The sequence below is a fragment of the Chiloscyllium plagiosum genome, unplaced genomic scaffold, assembly GCF_037043375.1.
Source record: "Chiloscyllium plagiosum isolate Xiang-an unplaced genomic scaffold, Cpla_swu_hap1 HiC_scaffold_8, whole genome shotgun sequence".
In the NCBI taxonomy this organism is placed as follows: domain Eukaryota; kingdom Metazoa; phylum Chordata; class Chondrichthyes; order Orectolobiformes; family Hemiscylliidae; genus Chiloscyllium; species Chiloscyllium plagiosum.
In genome coordinates this window covers 14,891,908-14,915,081 of record NW_028270146.1, presented here as the reverse complement: position 1 = coordinate 14,915,081, position 23,174 = coordinate 14,891,908, and the positions used below count along the sequence as shown (strand labels likewise).

The 23,174-nt window shown below is 40.9% G+C and overlaps 1 protein-coding gene across 4 annotated transcripts in view; it reads right to left on the bottom strand.

Annotated features, from left to right (window-relative positions):
• The window catches only part of ston2 (stonin 2), a 180,432-nt gene that overhangs the window by 83,371 nt on the left and 73,887 nt on the right, over nt 1-23,174 (bottom strand). For 2 of the 4 annotated variants that reach the window (XM_043696971.2, XM_087989599.1), the window contains exon 3: nt 11,361-11,510. The exons of 1 other annotated variant lie outside the window; for it this stretch is intronic. In XM_043696971.2, the coding sequence (XP_043552906.2) occupies nt 11,361-11,510 (150 nt within the window). The remainder of the gene's footprint in view (nt 1-11,360; nt 11,511-23,174) is intronic. One more of the 4 variants, XM_087989600.1, reaches the window with a different exon arrangement.

Sequence of the window (23,174 nt, the reverse complement as noted above, 5' to 3'; positions counted from 1 at the left end):
TGTGGAACTGACCACTAATATTGTCAATGCACCCTGCTGCTTGATGTAGTGGGGTATGAACCCTCCAGAATTCACTGGACCCCGCTTCATGATTCATGGTGGTCTACAACCTGGTAATCATGCAAATTGGAGATAGAAGAGTAGAAACATGGAAGAGAAAGGAAAGGGGCATCAAAGACACCATTGCTCCAGATACAGTCCATGAACGTTGCATCAGACCCCAGCAAACATCCCCAGATCAACACTGCTACGACCGCGCACCTTTTACAGATCACTTTAAAATCCTGAAGAGGTATCATGAACCAAACATACCATTCTGACTTTATAGAACAAAATTTCATAAAATACATACAGTATTTAACTATTCCTTAGCTTCTCCTTTCTCCCCGTCTTACGAGTACTTTTGCCCATTCTAGCAATCCCATGTAGCACTATGCAAGTGGCTACAGAATTTCTAGCTGCTTCTTTCACAGAGTATTGCAGGGTGAGGGGGAGAGTTAAAGGACTTGGGAGCTTGGTTTGAATAGTGCCACTTCAGCATGGCAGCAGCAGTCTGGCATTAAAGTCAACAGCATATCGGTGTGGTGGAAACACAAATACTATCCTGAGAGAATACAGAAGATTTACATCCCACAGAGCCATTCTCATTCCATCAGCCCAGCATCTCAGCAACGCAAGTAATCTGTTGGCAAACAGATTATTGAATTGTATTAATCTGAGCATGTAATGCACTGGTACTTTATTAAAACGCATAGATTACATGACCTCAGTGCTGCAGTACAACCTCAGATTGAAATGTTTAATGGCGTCTGCCCGTGCTTTTCATAGAAGATGAGATATAGACCATCACATTCTGTATTATGGTTTTGAGTCCTCAAGTGATCTCATGAAATTAAGCGCCACTTCTTCATAATGAGGTCCAAGTTTTGCATTGGACTCTTTGGCATGTGGGAGCCAGATTCCTCGATGTTATAATCTATGTTGGAGTGTAAAAGCAGAGAGGTTATGGACTTTGGTTAGGCCATAGCTGGAGTACTGTGTGCAGTTCGGGTTAGCACATTTTAGGAAGGATATGTTGTACTGGAGGGGGTCCAGAGGAGATTCACCAGTATATTGCCTGGGATGGAGCATTTTAGCAATGAAGAGAGCGCGGATAAGTCTAGGTTGTTTTCTATGGAGCACAGAAGCTTTGGCCAGTAGGACTGACAGAGGTCTAAAAGATTATGAAAAGCATGGATAAGTTGGATAGAAAGCAGCTATTCCACTTTGTTAAAGATGCTGAAGGCTGTGTTTCGGCCTGGTGCCTGGACTCAGGATATCTCATCTGGGCTGCAAAGGAACTTGAAGTGGAAGGGGAAAGATGCAGATGTCGTGATCCACTGACAATATGGGAAGAAAGGAGAAAGAGAGAATATAAGCAGCTAATGGTTAAATTAGAAAGCAGAACCAAAAAAAAATCTCCGGATTACGACAGGAACCATGAGCTAATTGCCACAGGGTAAACAAAATTAAAGAGGCAAATGCGTGGTTCAAAGACTGGTGTGGGAGAAATTAGTTCAAATTCATGGGGCATTAACACCAGTACTGGGGAAAAGGATCTGTTCCCTTGGGATAGGATCCACCTGAATCATGCTGGAACTAGAGGGGGTGGCACAGTGGCTCAGTGGTTAGCACTGCTGCCTCACAGCACCAGGGTCCCAGGTTTGATTCCAGCCTTGGGCGACTGTCTATGTGGAGTTTGCACATTCTCCCTGTGTCTGCATGGGTTTCCTCTAGTTGCTCCGGTTTCCTTCCACAGTCCAAAGATGTGCAGGCCAGGTGAATTGGCTCTGCTAAATTGCCCATAGTGTTAGGTGCATTAGTCTGAGGGAAATGGGTCTGGGTGGGTTACTTTTTGGAGGGTCGGTGTGGACTGGTTGGGCCGATGGGCCTGTTTCCACACTGTAGGGAATCTAATCTAATCTAGAGTCCTGGCAAATTGCATAACTAGCAGTGTAGATAGGACCTTAAGCTAAATAGTTGGAGGAGGTGGGGCTTCAGTTGGAGGAAAATCATAAAATAAAAAGAACCATAAAAGTGTAGGAAAATTTGCTAACATAGCAAACTTAAGTGTATCTTAGATCACAAAACTCAAAATAAGGTAGATGAACTGACAGCGCAAATCAAAGTAAATGAATATGATCTTATAGCTGTTACAAAATCATGGTTGCAAGACGATGAAAACTGGGAACTTAACATTTAAGAATATTTGACCATTCAGAAAGACAGTAAGAATGGAAAAGGTGGTGGGCTACCACTGTTGATAAAAGATAAAAATGAGACAGTTATGAGAGACGATCTAGGTGCAGACAACATAGAACCAACTTCAGCATAAGTAGAAAAAAGCAAGGGAAAGAAGACATTGGGAGGAGTAGTGTACAGACCCCCAAACTGTAGCCATTCTGTAGGAATGATTATAAAATTAACAAATAATAGGAGTGTGTAAAAAGAATAATTCAATAATTACGTGTGCCTTTAATCTTCATGTTGGTTAAGTTCATCAAATTGGAAGTGGTAGCGATGATAACAAATTTATAGTGTATATTAGGGATAGTTTCCTCGAGCAATAAGTCATGAAGCCAATCAGGGAACACGCTATCTTGATCTGGCAATGGGTAATAAACCAGCTTTAATAAATGACCTCAGAGTAAAAGATTCCCTCGGAAGCAGTCAGCATGACATGATAACATTTAATACTCAGTTTGAGAGTGAGAAACTTGGATTGGAACCAATATGTTTAACTTAAATAAAGGAATTACAATGAAATGAGGATAGAGGTAGTTAAAAAGTGAACTGGGCAGATAGATTAGCAGGAATGACAGTAAGCATACAGTGCAGGTGTTTAATGACTCTCAGCAAAAATATATTCCAGCAAGAAAGGTTCTAAGAGAGAGAGAAAAACCAACCATGGCTAACCAAGGAAATTAAGGAGAGTATTAATTTCAAAGGAAAAGCATACTAGGAGCCAAAAGTCAATAAAACCCCAAAGACTGGGATAAATTCAGAATCCAGCAAGGGAGGAGTAAAAAGATAATAGAGAGAAAATAAATTATGAGGGCAAACTAGCAAGGAATATTAGAATTGACAATGAGAGCTTCTTTAAATATATAGAGAGCAGTCAAAATGAACATGGGGCCTTTAGAAAATGTTGTTTCTGGGGGATTCAAGATGGTGGTGATCTGAAGATGGCGGCAATCTGAATACATCAGCTTTGCTGAGCTCTGTACCCTAACCTAGTGTAGTTATATTTTTAACCCCCCACCTTAGTGTTTTTGGAAACAATTATTGTTAAACGCTAATACAACCAATCAAATCCTTTTTTGAGCATCCAAGAATGACTAAGGGGAAGCAGACTGCCATTGGGGAATCAGCTGCAGCTCCCTTGGCAGCTGTGAACATTGTGTAGGAACTCGGAGCAATCCAATAGCTGATCCAGGAGATGAGGGAATACACTCATAATTGAGTGGATCCCATCTCAGCCATGCTACAAAACCATGGGAAGGAGTTGGAAGGGCTCGGGAAGTGAGTTGAAGAGGTTGAGCGGCAGACCGTGGCATCAGAGACCAAGGTCGAATCCTCGGCAGGGCCGGTCCAGCCCTTGAGAAACAGGTTCAGGCCCTGATGAGTAAGTTGATGACCTGGAAAATAGAGGTAGGAGAAAGAATATCTGGTCGTTGGCTTGCCGGAGAGAATAGAAGGTGGGCAGCCAGTAAGTTGTTTTGAAGACCGGTTGCCACAATTTCTTGGCTGGGATGCCGAGGCAGATTGGGTGAAGGTTTACAGAGCTCATTGGGTTGCGGATCTGGTCAGGGTCAATGCCCCCACCCAGTTTTGATACAATTTCAATGCTACAGGGACAAGCAGAGGGTCATGGAAACTTCTAGAAGGTTGGGGAGAGATCTGCAGGCCCTGACCTATCAGGGAAGTAAGATAATGTTTTTGCTGCGGCATTGATTCATAAGAGGAAATCATTTGATTAGGTTAAGAGAAGGTTAAAGGAAGGTATTCAATAATCAATGAGATACCCAGCTGTGCTTCGTATTACTTACAACGAGACTGTGTGGTTGTTTGATTCCTTGGAGCATGCCAGAAACCTTGGAAACTTTAAAATAATGTAGATGTATTTATGGATTTGGACAATAATGTCTGCTTGTTTTTTTGTCTTGTTTTATTTCTTGTAAATTGGAGGTGTAGTCGACAGCGAAGAAGGTCACCTTAGATTACAACAGGATCTTGATCAGATGGGCAATGGGCTGAGAAGTGGCAGATGGAGTTTAATTCAGATAAACGTGAGATGCTGCATTTTTGGAAAGCAAATCTTAGCAGGACTTATACACTTAATGGTAAGGTCCGAGAGAGTGTTGCTGAACAAAGAGACCTTGGAGTGCAGGTTCGTAACTCCTTGAAAGTGGAGTCGCGAGTAGATCAGATCGTGAAGAAGGCGTTTGGTATGCTTTCCGTTATTGGTCAGAGTATTGAGTACAGGAGTTGAGAGGTCATGTTGTAGCTGTACAGGACATTGGTTAGGCCACTTCTGGAATATTATGTGCAATTCTGGTCTCCTTCCTATCGGAAAGATGTTGTGAAACCTGAAAAGGTTCAGAAAAGATTTACCAGGATGTTGCCAGGGTTGGAGGATTTGAGTTATAGGGAGAGGTTGAATAGGCTAGGGCTGTTTTCCCTGGAGCATCCGAGGCTGAGGGGTGACCTTATAGAGGTTTATAAAAACATGAGGGGCATAAATAGGATAAATACACAAAGTCTTTTCCCTGGGATGGGGGAGTCCAGAACTAGTGGGCATAGGTTTAGGGTGAGAGGGGAAAGATATAAAAGAGACCTAAGAGACAACTTTTTCACTCAGAGGGTGCTACATGCATGGAATGAGCTGCCAGAGGAAGTGGTGGAGGCTAGTACAATTGCAACATTTAAAAGGCATTTGGATGGATACATGAAAAGAAGGGTTTCGAGGGACATGGGTCAGGTGCTGGCAGGTGGGACTAGATTGGGTTGGGATATCTGGTCGGCATGGACGAGTTGGACCGAAGAGACTGTTTCCGTGTTATACACCTCTATGATTCTATGCCTCTACTTTCACTCTTTTCCCAAAGAAGTTGTTGGTGAGAGTTTTTTCTCTCTGAGCTGGAATGGTATTGATATTCAAAGTTTGGGTGAAGATTTGTAGCTCGGGTGCTCGTTGTTGTGGTTCTGTATCATTGGATCATCAACGCCACACTAACAGGAATCCGATTCACGAGAGAAGAAGAAAAGGATAACCAACTCCCATTCCTAGACGTGATGGTACAGAGAACACCGAACGGAGAATTCACCACAAAGGTATACAGGAAAGCCACACACACAGACCAAGTCCTGAACTATGAAAGCAACCACCCCAACACACACAAACGAAGTTGCATCAAGACACTATTCAAAAAGGGCCACAACACACTGCAGCACACCAGAACTGCAAAAAGAGGAAGAGGAACACCTGTACAAGGTATTCGCCAAAAACGGAAACCCGCGCAATTTCATCAACAGATGCCTAAGAGAAAGACAACGGAATGAGGACATGCCGCAACCCAAAGGACTAGCCACACTACCATACATCAGGAGCATTTCAGAACTGACAGCCAGACTACTGCGACCACTAGGACTTATAACAGCACACAAACCAACAGCCACCCTCAGACAACAACTCACCACAACGAAGGACCCGATACCCAGCATGAGCAAAACTAATGTAGTGTACAAAATCCCATGCAAGGACTGCACAAAACACTATATAGGACAAACAGGAAGACAGCTAACGATCCGCATCCATGAACATCAACTAGCCACGAAACGACACAACCAGCTATCCTTAGTAGCCACACACGCAGACGACAAGCAACATGAATTCGACTGGGACAACACTACCATTATAGGGCAAGCCAAACAAAGAACAGCCAGGGAATTCCTAGAAGCATGGCACTCATCCACAAACTCCATCAACAAACACATCGACCTGGACCCAATATACCGGCCACTACAGCGGACAGTTGAAACTGACAACCGGAAGCGGCAGGGACAGGCCACTATAAATGCCGGAGGAAACACCACAGAAGCGCTTCACAGGAGGCTCCCAAGCACTGAGGATGTCACCTAGACAGGGGACGAAACGTTTGCAACAAAAATTTCCAGCTCGGCGAACAGAACCACAACAACAGTGGTATTGATATATTGTGGGGGTGGGCAGAGTGCTCACTGTTTTTAGGTGAAAGTGAGTATTGCAGATGCTGGAGATAAGAATCAAGAGTGTGGGGCTGGAAAATCGATGTTTCAGGCAAAAGCCCTTCATCAGGGTTTCATCCGTTGATTTTCCTACTCCTCAGATGCTGCCTGACCTGCTGTGCTTTTCCAGCACCACATTGCTCACTGTTTTTGTTATTCCTTTGTGCCTTCAGTGTCCTTTGTTTGGTTTCTTCCATTGCTTGGGTTTGGGGTGAGGCTCAAGCTGGAAGGGGGGATGGAGGTTTGTGTGGGAAATGTAAGCGCCCTCTATGGGCAGGAGGTACAGCCCCCCATTAAGTGCCTTTTGTGTTTTGTAGTTAGTTTATTTTTTTGGGTTTTTTTGTAAATATACTCTATGAGTCTCCTTCTGAATATGCTCAGCATGTCGCAAGACAAATGTTTGCTCTCAGCAGGTCAAAAAGTGATTGTGAAGGATCATGGTTAGTAGCATTCTTAAATGGTACACCTGGAATGTCAGAGGGATTTATTCATCAGTTAAAAGAAAAAAGGTATTATCGAGCCTTGGAAAGGAGAGGGCGGATGTTGCTGTGTTGCAGGAGGCTCATCTTAATGACAAGGAACACTTGAAGTTGCAGCAGGTTGGGGTTTGATTGGGTATTTTTCTTGTCTTTTAGTACTAGGAACAGGGGATTGGCAATACCCGTCCAGAATAGATTGTGTTAAAGATGAGTATGGAAATATGTTGCTGGAGAAGCGCAGCAGGTCAGGCAGCATTTTCTCTTTAAAGATGAGTATGTTTGTTACTCTAAAGGCCCTTATACATGGCAAGGAATATGGTATTTTGAATGTCTTTTGTCTTCCAGCTCACCCTCTTAAATTTATGACTGATGCACTATCTAAGCAGATGGCCTTGGCGTCGCGGCATATTATTATGGAGGGGGGGGCTTTAATTGCCTGGTGGATCCTGTGCTGGATGAATGCTCAAAGACCCCCTAAAGCTTTCTTCATAAGCTAAGCATTTAGTTGATTTATGTGTGGAATTAGGGTTGGTAGAAGTTTGGAGACGTTTACACCCTACTAGCAGAGATTTTATGTTCTTTTCCAATCCTCATAAACGCCACACAAGGATTAATTATTTCTTACCTCCCACGGCTTTTTTAGATTTGGTGGTATCCTGTTCGATTGGGAATATTGCCATCTCTGATCATGCAGTGGCGTATTTAATAGTTAAGATTAAGGGTGATGCAATGGACTCTCAGTACTGGCAAACAGATCCCTTCATCCTCAAGGACAGCAAGTTTGTAGAATACTTCTCTAGGGAATTAGAAGCTTTTTTGGCCACCAACTCAAGTACAGCTAATAATCCATCCATTCTTTGGGAGACCCCTAAGGCCTATGCTAGAGGCATAATTATTTCATACTCTGCCAACCAGAAACAACAGAAGGGAGAGCAGCAGCGTCTGCTTGAGGTATGACTGAAGGCAGCTGAGACACATATTACAATCTCCCATCAATACTAAAGAATAAATAATTAAGTACCATCACTATCAGTAGAGAATTAGTATTCAACAAACTAATGGGGCTAAAGACAAATAAGTCCCCAGCTGTTATGCTTGCCACCTGGGATCCTAAACATGGTAGCTACAGAGATAGTAGATGCATTGGTCTAAAAATCCTTGAAGTCTGGAGAAGTATGAGATAACTGGAAAACTGCCAATCTGGAATACCATGAGCAGTTTTGGTCCCCTTATTTAAGCAAAGATATTATTTCACTGGAAGTAGTTCAGACAAGATTTCACTAAGATGATCTCTGGTATGGAGGGATTGTCTTTGAGCAAAGGATAAATAAATTAGATCTCTACTCACTGCAGTTTAGAAGAATAAAAGGTGATCTCATTGAAACATATAGGATTCTTAAGGGGCTTGGCATGGTAAATGCTGAGAAGAGTTATGGGAGAATTTAGAACCGGAAAGCATATTCTCAGAATAAGGTGGTGTCAATTTAAGAATAAGACGAGGGGGCATTTCTTCTCAGATGGTTGAGTGTCTTTGGAACTCCTTGCCCCCGATAGCTGTGGGGGCAGAGTTCTTGTGTATATTTTAAGGATGAGAAAGACAGATTCTTGATCAGTAAGGGTAACTGTGGTTATGGGGAAATGCAGGCAAATGGATATGAGGAATGTCAGATTAACTGTGATTCTATTGAATGGCCTAGCAGGCTCGGTGGGCTAAATGCCCTACTCCTGTTTTTGTTTCTTATGATCTTAAGCTTTCATGCACATATCTGTACCATTACCAAGATTGTCTACTACCATTTCCGTAACATCACGTCTATCCCATCTCACTTGCTACTCAGACCCTTCCTTACCTCTGCACTCAATTAGTCCAACGCTTTTCTGATTAGCTTTCCATCTTACAACCTAAAGAAAGCTTATCCATAACTCTGCTGCCCACATCTGAACTCACATCAAGTCCCATAATCTCATTAACCCAACACTGGCTAGTGGTCTGTCAACATCTGAATCTAATGTTCTTATCCCTATTTTCCAATTGTTCTATGACCTGACCTATCCCAATCTCCAGCCTTTTCCAACCATAAAATCCTCTTGTATAGTAAAAAGTAAGTTAAAAAATATCCCTTAGAGCTGCTCTTTCATTAGAGAGAGAGAGAGAGAGAGAGAGAGAGAGAGAGAGAGAGAGAGAGAGAAACTGATGGTGGCTTAACCTTGCCTTCGGCAAAGGGAGAGATTAAGGAGGAGGGACCTTCATTGTAACCACAGCAGGAACGGGAATTGAATTTTCACTGTTACTGTCATTCTGCATTACAAACCAGCTTGCAGCCAACTGAGATAACCAACACCCATTGTATACCCCTAAAATAATTACAGTTGACAACTGTGCTTTTAGCTGTCTAAGTTCCCACTACTTTTGTCTGCTGCATAAGATATTCCTTAAAACCTACCATTTTGACCAGGTATTTGGTCATCTGTCTTAACATTTCATGTAACAAAAAACCGAAAGAACTGCAGAAACTGGAAATTAGAAACAAAAACAAAATTTGCCAGAATAGCTCAGCAGGTGTGGCAGCATCTGTGAAGAGAAATTAGAGTTAACATTTTGGGTGCAGTAACCCTTGATTTGAATACATATCACATTTGAATAGACATCACTCAGTTGAGCTGAAAAATTAATGTATTCCAAATAACTGGTCTCGTTACTTCCAGGTGTTTTACAGGCTGGTCATAACAACTGCACTGAAGATGATTGCTTGAAAAAGTGGTTTATTGCTTCTTAACACTATGAAGATTACTATCAAACAAGACTGCTGAATACCCTCTAATTTTGAACCTAATGATTAAGCATATATTATTTCCACATTTTGAGATGAAGCATTTGAAAATTCTGCTACCATTTTTAAAAAAATGTAACTAACCTCATGTTCTTTTAAGAAAATGTGAGATGAATATATTTATTGAAGATTTAAGAATAACTAAACTACTTTAATAATTTGAGTTGCTGTAGCTCAAACAGCAAAGCTCATACTTTATAAATGGAATGCATGGACTGTAGTAGTTGTAGAAGGCAACTCACAATCACATTCTGAAGGCAATTAAGGACGGACAATAAGTGCTAGCCTAGCCAGCAACACCCACACCCAAAAAAGAATAAACAAGAGAAATCTATGATCTCAGCTCACAATAAAGGATAAAACAAATGTACTGATCTTAAGTTCACGCCATCTTGTTCTTCAATTTATTTGAACAGAAGTGTACTTTCCTCCATAAAGATGCTACAGCATTAAAGCTTCAAAATTAAATATATCTATGCTTTTCATTTCGCAAACTATCAAATGACAGAGAATCATTGGACAAAAGCTACTAGTTAACAGCTTTAATGCAAATGAGCAAAATACAGCATATGCTGAAAATGCTAAATCCAGAAACTGCTGGGAATCTATGGATCCACGTAAATAAAGAATTAACATTTCTGGTTCTGATGAAAGAAATATAGCTAAATTAAAAAGTAAAATCATGCACGTCATAATTTCCAAATTTTAAATGGCAATATTACTTCTCCTACATCTTGAAAGAAAAAAAAATCAAATCCAGTTTAAAAAAAAAGCACGCATCCAGCAAACATTGCCCAATCTACTATCATCATTCTGTAAATCCAGTTTTGCCTGTTATGGAGAACAGCATAGCCAAGCTGAACACGTAACATTGACAAGAAAACAATCATTCCTATACCAATAAGAACTTACTGACAGAAATGTACTTATAAAAGTTTTAAAAATAATAAAAGAAAGCATATTCAGAGGTGCAAAAAACTATTGTTATAATCTGGATATCCTTCACAAATATGATATCAGTCTTGTGGTATCTGAACCATAGCACATCTGTTAATGTACTCTAATCATTTTTCTGTGAATAATTAATTTATTATGCCTATTCTGGTTGTAGCAAAGATATTCATGTTTCCAATTACTTTATGCAGCTGTTTTAAAGTTGCTTAAAATTACTACTGCAGACTGGATGTACATCAATGTTGGTTGTAATCACCTGCCTTTTAATTGCTTTCAAAGTGCAAGCCAACTCTCAGGATTAACACTCTAATAAAAACAAAATACTGCAGATGCAGGAAATCTGACACAAACAAAGGGAATGCTGGAAAAACTCAGCAGATCTTGCAGCATCTTTGGAGAGAAAACAGAGTTAATGTTAACAGAAACTCTGAAGAACTGTCAGACCAGATTGATTATGTCAACTCTGTTTCTCTCTCTCCATAGATACTGCCAGAGTTATGAATTTCTGCACATTCTTGTGTTTGTCTCAGGATTACTAAATGAATTTTCTGACTGCGGCCATATTTTATGATTTATTCCTTTCATAAATTATATTTGTACCTTTGCGTCCAGACAAAAATCTACCCTTCTTTGGTCAAGTTCAATATGCATGAGAAAAGCATACGTATTTATTTCTTAAAAAAAAGTGAACCTCCATAATTGCATATGGCATTTTAGTGGTGTACACAGTGGAGTATAGCAGATATAATAAAAAATGGTCTCTTAAAAATCCAGATTAATTTGCACTTACCTGGAGTCTCAGGTCTGGAAATGCTGCTACTGTGCAGATTGTCCGTATCAGTAGAATGCAAATCTGTGTTAGACAAAGCCAAACTCAGATTATCGAGTTCTTCAGAATGGGTTGTCCAGCTGACTTCTGAAATAGGAAGCACTCTTGAACCTAAAAGCAATACAATATTGTAAGGACTAAATATTTTTACTGGAAAATAATCTGGGAAAATATAAGTTTACCTGATTTTGTCTCTTTGCTTTTTAATTAAAGTTGTTACATCTGCAATTTTCTAATTCTCTGGGACGTTTCCAGAATCTAAGGATTTCTAGAAGGTTACTACCAGTGACAGAGTCATACAGCACTGAAACAGACCCTTCAGCCTAACTTGTCCATACCGACCAGATTTCTCAAACTTAACTAGTCCCATTGCCAGCATTTGGCCCATGTCCCTCTAAACCTTTTCTATTCTTCCCCTATCCAAATGTCTTTTAAATAGAACAAAGAACATTACAGCACAGGAACAGGCCCTTTGGCCCTTCAAACCTGCGCTGATCCATTTACTCTATCTAAACCTGCCACCTATTTTCCAAGGATCTGCATCCCTCTGCTCCCTACCCATTCATGTTTCATCTTAAAGGATGCTATCATTCTCGCCCCTACCACCTCCACTGGCAACACTTTCCAGGCACCCAACACCCTCTGCGTGAAGAACGTTTCACTCATATCTCCCCTAAACGTTCCCCTCTCACTTTGAACTCATGACCCCTAGTAATTGAGTCCTCCACTCGGGGGAAAAAGTTTCTTGCTATCCACCCTGTCTACACCTCTCAAGATTTTTTAGGCCTCAGTCAGGTTCGCCCTCAACCTCCTTCTTTCCAATGAAAATAATCCTAATCTACTCAACCTCTCCTCATAGCACTTTCCATACCAGGCAACATCCTGGTGAACCTCCTCTGCACCCTCCCCAAAGCATCCACATCTGGTAATGTGGAGACCAGAACTGTAAGCAGGATTCCAAATGTGGCTGAACCAAAGTCTTATACAACTGTAAGATGACCTGCCAATTCTTGTACTCAATACCTCATCCAATGAAGGAAAGCATGCCGTATGCTTTCTTGACTACTCCATTGACCCGTGTTGCCACCTTTAGGGAACAATGGACCCGAACACCCAGATCTCTCTGTACATCAATTTTCCCCAGGAATTTTCCATTTACTGTATAGTTCGCTCTTGAATTGGATCTTCCAAAATTCATCACCTCGCATTTGTCTGGATTGAATTCCATCTGGCATTTGTGGCATATCTATATTCTGCTGTATTCCCTGACTGTCCCCTTCACTATCTGCTACTCCACCAATCTTAGTGTCATCTGCAAACTTGCTAATCAGACCACCTATACTTTCCTCCAAATCATTTATGTCTATCACAAACAACAGTGGTCCCAGCATGGATCCCTGTGGAACACCACTGGTCATATATCTCCATTTTGAGAAGCTTCCTTCCACTACCACTCTATATCCTGTTGCCCAGCCAGTTCTCTGTCCATCGAGCTAGAACACCCTGGACCCTATGCCACTTCACCTTCTTCATCAGCCTACCATGGGGAACCTTATCAAATGCCTTCTACATCCCTTCCCTCGTCAATCAACTTTGTCACCTCTTCAAAGAATTCTATTAGGTTTATAAGACATAACCTTCCCTGCATGAAACCATGCTGCCTATCATTGATAAGCGCATTTTCTTCCAAATATGTAATGTTGTAACTGTACCTGCGTCTACCACTTTCTCTGGCAGTTTATTCCATACAGCACCACTTCTGTGAAAAAAATGATATTTTCAAATCCTTTTAAATCTTTCCCCACTCACCTTAAACTCATGCCCTCTAGTTTTGGACTCCCCTACCTTAGGAAAAAGATCTTTGCTATTCACTTTATCTATGCCTCTCAAGGACTGTCACTCTCACCTCATGTCTGGAATTCTGCTCTCTTGTCCATGTTTGAACCAAAGCTGTAATGAGGTCAGGAGCTGACTGGTCCTGGCAGAACCCAAACTGGGTATCAGAAAGCAGATTATCGCTGAGCAAGTGCTGCTTGTTACTATTTATGACACAATCCATCACTTTACTGATAATTGACAGTTGACTGATGGGGCAGTAATTGGCCAGGTTGGATTTGAGCTGCTTATTATGTACAGGACATGCCTGGGCAATTTTCCACATTGTTGGGTAGATGCCAGTGTTGTAACTGTACTGGAAGACCTTGGCTAGGGAAGTGGCACATTCTGGAGCACAAGTCTTCAAAACTATTACTGGAATGTTATCAAGGCACATAGTCTTTGCAGTATCTAGTGCCTCCAACTGTTTTGATACCACGTGGAATTGGGTGGCATTTATTCCACCAAAATAAATTTCTTATTTACATCAACCCCAACAGTTAGAGGGAAATTGAGAAACAAATTTGTAAGGAAATATCAGTTATTTGTAAGAATAAAAGGGTGGTAGGGGATTTTTAATTTTCCAAACATAGACTGGGACTACCACAGTGTTAAGAGTTAAGATGGACAGGAATTTGTTAACTGTGTACAAGAAAATTTTCTGATTCAGTATGTGGATGTACTTACTGACGAAGGTGCAAACATTGACCTACGTTTGAGACATAAGGCAGGACAGGTGCCTGAGGTGTCAGTGGGGGAGCACTTTGGGGACAGAGACCATAATTCTATTAGTTTTAAAATAGTAATGTAAAAGAATAGACTAAATCCAAAAGTTGAAGTTCTAAATTGGAGGAAGGCCAATTTTAACGGTAGTACGCATGAACTTTCAAAAGTTGATTGGGGCAGATGTTCGCAGGTAAAGGGATGGCTGGAAAATGTGAAGCCTTCAGAAATGAGATAACGAGAGTCCAGAGAAAATATATTCCTGTTATGGTGAAAGGCAAGCTGGTCGGTGTAGGGAATACTGGATGACTAGAGAAATTGAGGTTTTGGTTAAGAAAAAGAAGGAAGCATATGTCAGGTATAGACAGGATAGATCAACTGAATCCTAAAAAAGAGTATAAAGGCAGTAGCATATACTTAAAAGGGAAATCAGGAGGGCAAAAAGGGGACATTAAATAGGTTTGGAAAATAGGGTTCACGGAATCCTTTTGGGCCCCTCAAAGATCAGCAAGGCAGCCTAGAGGGCATAGGTTCAAGGTGAGATGAGAAAAATTTAAAAGGGATCTAAGGGGCATCTTTTTCATGCAGAAGGTAGTGCATGTATGGAATGAGCTGCCAGAGGAAGTGTTGGAGGTTGGTACAATTACAATATTTAAAAGACATAGTCATGTTCACATTCTGGAGCACAAGTCTTCAAAACTATTATTGGATGGGTTTATGAATAGGAAGGGTTTGGAGGGATATGGGCCAAGTGCTGGCAAATGGGACTAGATTAGGTTAAGATATCTGGTCAGCATGGACGAGTTGGACCGAAGAGTCTGTTTCCATGCTGTACTTCTCTATGACTCTATGACTGTACTGTGGTCACTCTTCCCATTACTGTTGTGGATGAATGCATCTGCAACTAGCAAATTGGCAAGGATGAGGCCCAGTCTAGCAGCTATGTCTTTAGAGTCCAACCAGCCTGATCGGTAATGCTGCTACCAAGCTATTCTTGATGGTGGACATTGGAATTCCCCTCCCAGAGTACATTTTGCACCTTTTCCACCTTCAGTTCTTCCTCCAAGTATTGTTCAACATAGAAGAGTGAGGGCAGTATGTGGTAATCAGTAGGAGGTTTCTTTGGCCATGTTTAATCTGAATCTAAGAGACATCATGGGGTCTGGAGTCAATGTTGAAGACTCCCAGGCTAAATTCCTCTCAACTATACACCACTGCACTGCCATCTCTGTTGGATTATCTTTCTGCTGGGACAGAACATATCCAGGGACAGTAGTGTCTAGGAAATTGTCTATACAGTATGATTCTGTGAACATGACTATGTCAGGCTGGTGCTTGACTCATCTGTGAGACAGCTTTCTCAAGTTTGGCACTAGCCGCAGATGATAGTAAGGAGGATTTTGCAGGGTCCACAAGGCTGCTTCTGCTATTGTCTTTTCCAGTGGCTAAATCGATGCCAGGTGGTCCAGTTTGAGACTTCATAGCAATTGATACAATTAGCATGCTAGGCCATTCAGAGGAAAGTTGAAAGTCACCTATATTTATGTGTGTCTGGTGTCACATGTATACCAAACCAGGTGAGGATGGCAGATTTCATTCCCTGGAGAATGTTAGTGTCCCAGTTGGGTTTTACTGACAATCGGCAATGGTTTCATGGACTTCAGTAGTTTCTTAATTCTTAACTACTTAATTTTTTAAAAAAATCAAATTCCACTATCAAAGACTGTGTTGCTGGAAAAGCACAACTGGTCAGGCAGCATCCGAGGAGCAGGAGCGTTATGTTTCGGGCATAAGCCCTTCATCAGCATCTGCAGTCCTCACTTTCTCCAAATTCCACTATCAGCCTTAGTGGGATTTGAACCCATCACATTAGTTGAGTTTCTGGATTAGTGGACTAGTGATGATACCATTAGGCCATCACCTCCTCTCCAGTGATAGTATTTATTTCTTCTCATCTTTTTGCCCCTTGATTATTTGGTAATTTCAGAATGCTGTTCTACTGTGACAACTGATGTAAAGTGTTTATTCACCTCCCCATTATTAATTCCTAGCCTCGTTCTCCAAGGGCCCATGTTAACTTTTGCCTCTCTCTTCCTTTTTATATTTTGAATTATTGGTTCACCAGAGACTGGTCCCAGCATTGTTCAAATAAACTTATTCCACCAGATTATCCTGCTTTGGTCATGATTTCCCTAAAGGACCTTTCACAACAAGATTATTAATCAACTCTTTCTCATTGCACAAAATCAAATCTCAAGTTAGTTCCTCAATATTGTGGTCTAAAAATCCATTGTATCCAGGAATTAATCTGCCACAATATCAATATGAATGTGGTTTTCCCAGTCTACAATGTAGTGTAAAATCACCAATGATTATAGTAGCACCTTTGTGGCATTTATTTCTAATTTCCTGCTTAATGCCATACCTTCGTCACCACTAATATTTGGGAGCACACAGATAATTCCCACTCATGTTTTTTGCCCCTTGTTGCTTCTTAGCTCCACTCAGACGAGTGGAATAGAATTGGCCATTCACCTCTTGAGTCTGTTCCATCATTCAGTGAGATCATGGCTGATCTCTGGCCTAACTCCATTACCTGTCTTTGCCCTTTTTGCCTTAATACTTTTCCTTACCAAAAATTTCACATATTAAATTAACAATTGATCTAACATCCACTGCAATTTGTGGAAGAGAGTTCCAAATATTGAGCACCCTTTGTTTGTAGAAATGCTTCCTAACATCTCTCCTGAACAGTCTAACTCCAATTCTCAGACTGTATCCCCTAGTTCAAGAATCCTCAACCAGCATAAACAGTTTATTTTTATCTACATTGTCTTTTCCTGTTAATATCTTGAAGATTTTGATCATCTCTTAGCCTTTTAAATTCTGGAGAAACCAGGCCTAATTTGTGTAATCTCTCCTCACAACTTAACCGTTTAATCATTCTTGTAAATCCATGTTATACTCCCTCTAATATATGTTTCCTAAGTTGTGGTAGACAGACAGAAGGCTGGAAGGACACAGCAAGCCAAGCAGCATCAGGAGGTGGAGAAGTCAACGTTTCAGATGTAAGCCTTCTTTAGGCATAGTGTCCAGACCTGCTTAAAATACTCCAAGTGAGATCTAACCAGGGTTCTGTATAACTTCTGTCCTCTAGAATTAAATGCCAGCATTTCATTAGCTTTCTTGATTCTTTTCTTCACCTATTTATGACATTTTAAAGATCAATGCACAAGAACCTCCAAGTACCTTTGATATATTCCTGTGCCAATATCCTCTCTCACTATTCCACAAATTTCTTGTGTCATTTATAATGCACCCCCACCTCCATTTGCTCATCCTTCCTAAAAATTGAATACCTTTAGATGTTCAGGAACCAGCCTTGGTCTGCCCATAGCTATATCTCCTTAATTACAATCATATCATGCCAGTTTACAAATACCTGCACTATTAATTTGATTACCTTATTGCAAATGCTCCATGAATTCATTTATACTACCTGTAGCCTTGTCTTTTCAATATTTTTACTGTTTTTATGCTCCAGCTCTATTTGCTACTAGTCGTCCACTTTTGTATTCTACTTTTCTATCTTTTCCCTTATTCGTCTCCTGCTCTAGTTTCTCTCCTTGTCACCCTAGTTTATATAAGTTAAAGGAAAGAGGAGTCATCCAATTCACAAAATTCACAATCCCAACTATAAAACTGTAATAATGCTTTCCATTTACTGAGCTGCATAATAAGAAGACAATTTTCCACAACTGAGATACCATCAAGATGCAGCCTGGTCTGTTTCACCAGCATGGTTTTAACATTACTTGGAGATGAAAATTAATTTGGATTAGGGGAGGGTCTCCCACAAATGAATCAACAAATTTATGTTGCGTAGTTAATGTACAGGAGGAAGGTTGGTCTCTGGTTAGCTAATCTTAAAATTGGACCTCAGCAATCAATGATTGAATATAGGGAGAGAAAGATTAGCAAGGATAATAATTCCTGGTGATTATTCATTACTACACACCCAATTGGGCACATCTTTTGCTTGCAGAGTGAGCTTAGGTTTGGTTTCCTGCAATGCCCACACCACTTCTCCATAAACAAAGTCTCCCATCTACACTGACACATGATACCTTTCAACTAGTCATTTATTATCATGAAAGCAATGTCAGTGAAATCATATATTTCAAAACGCTAACTCATTTTGAAGAAGAGTCAGGAAAATTTGCAACATATCTGAAAAAAAAAGTTTAAAAAGAGTGTACTGAGTGAGGAATTGGAATGTCATGTTGTGGCTGCAGAGGACATTGGTGAAGCCACTTTTGGACCACTGTGTTCAGTTCTGGTCTTCTTGCTGTAGGAAAGATGCTGTGAAACTTGAAAGGGTTCAGAAAAGATTTACAAGCGTTTGCCAGGGTTGGAGAATTTGATCTATAGGGATAGGCTGAGGTTATTTTCCCTGAAGTGTTAGATGCTGAATGGTGACCTTATAGAAGTTTATAAAATCATGAGAAGCATAGATAGGGAGAATAGCCAATGTCTTTTCCCCAGGGTAGGGGAGTCCAAAACTAGAGAGCATGGGTTTAAGGTGAGAGGGGAAAGATTTAAAAGGGACCTAAGGGGCAACGTTATCATGCAAATGGTGGTGCAAGAATAGAATGAACTGCCAGAGGAAGTGGTGCGAGGCTGGTACAATTACAATATTTAGTCATAGACATGCACAGCACGGAAACAGACTCTTTTTTTTAAAAAGGCATCTGCATGGGTATTTGAATATGAAGGGTTTGGAGGGATATGGGCCAAATGATGGCAAATGGGCCAAGATTAATTTAGGATGTCTGGTCAGCATGGATAAATTGGACCAAAGGGTCTGTTTCCATGCTGTACATGTCTCTGACTCCATGACTCAATGAAAAAGAATAATGGTTCTGGAAATCAAACAAGAGGCTGTGTCACACTGTACCAGATTATTTGAAAATTCACTATTTTATCTTCCTCTATTTCACATATTCACCTCGCTCTTTACTTGCTTTCTAATAAGTAAACATCATCTCTCTTGAAATCAGAAGTATTCACTGCAACAAAATGAACAAAGTCCTCAGGACCTACAAATGTGTCTTTAACATTTTACTTTAGTGTCTCAAGAAACCAGTCTGTTGTATAGAATCAAAATGCAGTTCCATGTTATTATGAGAATAGAATTAAAAGGTACATAGCTCATATGTCCTTGAAATTTATTGATTAAATCAAGCTGAGTGTGCCTTTGGTTGTTCATACTTGGCAATATAGATCATACTCAACCAGCAGGTGCCAGATATCAAAACCAAACTTCTATTATTAGATGTAATTCCCACAATAGTTTCAGAATGTGGGTATTACTGGCTAGGCCAGTATTTATTGTCCATTCTAATTGCCCTCAAGAAGATAATGGTGAGATGCCTTCTGAACCGAGTGCAGTCCATGTGTGTAGATACACCCAGTATTATTAAGGAGGCAGTTCCAGGATTTTGACCCACCCACAGTGAAGGAATAGTGGTGTAATTCCAAGTCAGGATGGTGTAATTTTTGTTTAATTTACTTGCAGGATGAGGGTCATTACTAGCTGGCGAGGATTTATTGCCCATCCCTACTTACCCTCAAGAAGGTAAACTACCTTCTTCAACTATTGCAGTCCAAGTGCTGTAGTAGACCCACAATGCCTTTAGGAGGGAATTCCAGGATTCTGACCCAGCAACAGTGAAGAAATGGAGATATATTTCCAAGTCAGGGGCGAGCAGCTTGCAGGTGGTGTTGCTCCCATGCATCTGATTCCCATGTCCTTTCTGATGGAAATGGTCGTATGTTTGGAAGGTGCTATCTAAAGATCTTTGGAGAATTTCTGCAGTGCATCTTGTGGATGTACACCCTGCTACTACTGAGTACCGATGGTGGAGAGATGCTTGTGGACATTGTGCTTTGTCCTGCATGGTGTCAAGCTTCAAGTGTTGTTGGAGGTGGACTCATCCAGGCATGTGAGGAGTATTCCATTACACATAAGAACATAAGAATAGGAGCAGGAGTAGGCAGTTCAGCCCCTCAAACCTGCTCTGCCATTTGGCTGATTTCATCTCAGCCTTGACTCTATTTCCCTACCCACTCTTCTTAACCCTTCAGCACATTATTAATTAAAATCTTTGTAAATTTTAAAAGATGATAGACAATATCCTGCATTTACTGCACTCTGAGGCAGTGAATTCACAGCCTTTAAGAGAAATAATTTCTCCTATTCTGTTTTAATTTTGCTGCTCCTATCCTAAAACTATGACCACTCATTCTAGATTGCCCCACTTGAGGGAATATCTTTTGTATATCTATGCTGTCAATCTCTTTAGCATCTTATATACCTCAATTAGATCTTTTCTCGTTTACCTTAACACCAGACACTGGATGCTTAAACTGCTCAATCTCTACTCATAAGACAAACCCATCACCTCCAGATTCAACCTAGTGGACTTCCTCTGAACTGTCTCTAATGCAAATACATTGCTCCTCAAGTAAGGGAACCAAAACTGTAAGCAATATTCCAGGTGCAGTCTCACGATTGCCTTTCCTGACTTTTGTCTTGTAGATGGTGGACATGCTTTGGGAATCAGAAGACAAACTGCTTGCTGAAGTCTTCCTAGCCTCTGAACTGCTCTTGTAGCCACTGTATTTATGTGGCGAGTCCAAATCAGTTTCCGGTTAATGGTAACACCTGGGATATTGATAGTAGGGAATTCAGCGATGGTAATGACATTGACTGTCGAGGAATGTGATTAAATTAACTTTCATTGGAGATAGTCATTGCCTGGCAGTTGTGTGTCACAAATGTTCCTTGCCACTTGTCAGCCCAAGCTTGGATATTGTCCAGGTCTTGTTGTGTTTGAACAGAAACTGCTTCAGTATCTAAGGAGTTGCAAGTGGTCCTGAACATTGTGCAATCACCAGTAAACATCTCCACTTCTGACCTTATAAAGAAGGGAAGGTCATTAATAAAAGCAGCTGAGGATGGTTGGGTCCAGGACAGTAGCTGAAGATCTCCTACAGAGATGCCTAGGAGCTGAGATGCATGACTTCCAAAACTGTAATCATCTTTCTATGAGGCAGGCATGACTCTAACCAGTGGAGAGTTCCCCTGAATCTTCTTGATTCTTGCGAGTTTAGGCTTCTTAGAACATAGAATATAGAACGTTACAGTGCAGTAAAGGCCCTTCAGCCCTCAATGTTGTGAAATTAATCTGATGCCCATTTAATCCACAACATTCCATTATTATCCATACATATGTCCAATGCCCATTTAAATGCCCTTAACGTCAGCGAGTCTACTACTGTTGCAGGCAGGCTGTTCCACGCCCCTATTACTCTCTGATATCCGTCCTATATCTATCACCCCTCAATTTAAAGCTTTGCCCCCTCATGTTAGCCTTCACCATCCGAGGAAAAAGGCTCTCACTGTCCACCCAGGGGAATACCCTCTGATTATTTTATACGTCTCGATTAAGTCATCTCTCAACCTTCTTCTCTCCAATGAAAACAGCCTTGGTTCCCTCAGCCTTTCCTCGTAAGACCTTCCTAGTAACACCCTAGTAAGTCTCCTCTGAACCCTTTCCAAACCTTCCACATCCTTCCTATAATGCAGTGATCAGAACTGTACACAATACTCCAGGTGCGGCCTTACCAGTTTCTTGTACAGCTGAAGCATGACCTTGTGGCTCCAAAACTCAATCCCCCTACCAATAAACGGCAACACACCATATGCCTTCTTGACAACCCTATCAACTTGGGTGGTAACTTTCATGGAATATGCACCTGGACACTGAGAACTCTGTGTTCATCTAAACTGCCAAGAATTTTACCATTAGCCCAGTATTCTGCATTCCTGTTACTTCTTCCGAAGTTAACTACCTCACACTTTTCCACATTAAACTACATTTGCCGTTTCTAGGCCTGCATTAGTTTAAACCCCCCACTCCCCCGAAGAGCATTAGCAAATTTTCTTCTTGATGAAACACTCAGTCAAATTGTTCATATTAGGCAGAATACAGTACAGAACATTCTCAATTGGTATTCACTTCCAAATGTCAAACCCAAACTTCTACAGTGGAACATAAGTCCACAATAATTTTGATTTTGCTTTGATTTGATTTATTATTGTCACATGTACCTAGATACAGTGAAAAATTTTGTTTTGCGTGCAGTACGGGCATATCATAACACACAAAGTGCATAAGGAGAATAGAACAGTGAGGAATACAATGTTATGGCTGCACAAAAGGTGCACAAAGAGCAAGGTCAATATTAAATTTGAGAGATCCATTCAGAAGTCTAATAAGAGCAGGGAAGAAGGTGTTTTTGAATCTGTTGGTATGTGTTTAAACTTGTGTATCTCTGTCCTGATGGAAGAGATCAGAAGAGATTATAACCAAAATGGGAGGGGTCTTTGATTACGTTGTCTGCCTTTCTGAGGCAGCGAGAACTATAGATGGAGTCAATGGATGGAAGGTTGGCCTGCAGGCTAGACTTGGCTTTGTTCACAACGCTGTAGTTTCTTATGGTCCTGGGCAGACCAGTTGCCATACCAAGTTGTAATGCATTCGGATAGAATATTTTCTTTGATGCATCTATAAAAATTGGTAAGGGTCTATACCAAATGTCTTCAGCTTCCTGTGGAAATAGAGTCATTGTTGTGCTTTCTCAACCATCGTATTAACATGGGAGGACAAGGGCAGATTGCTGATGATCATAATTCCTAGGAACTTGATGCTTTCGACCATCTCCACCTCAGCTCCATTAATGTAGATGTGGCGTGCCCTCTACCTTACTTCCTGGTCAATGACCAGACCTTTTATTTTGCTGATGTTGAGGAAGAGATTGCTATCTTTACATCATGCCACCAAACACTCAATCTTTTTCCTGTATTTTGTCTTGTCATTGTTTGAGATCTGGCCTACAACGAAAGTGTCATCAATGAACCTATAGATGGAGTTAGGATGAAATTTGACCACACAGTTATGGGTGAACAGGGAGTATAGTAAGGGGCTGAGTACACAGCCTCGCAGTATGCCGGTGTTAAGAATTGTCGTGGAGGTCTGAGGCAATAGAAAAGCTTCTAAGCAATGGGACTGCTTAGAATTGATTAACTGGTCCATATTCAGGAACTCAGAG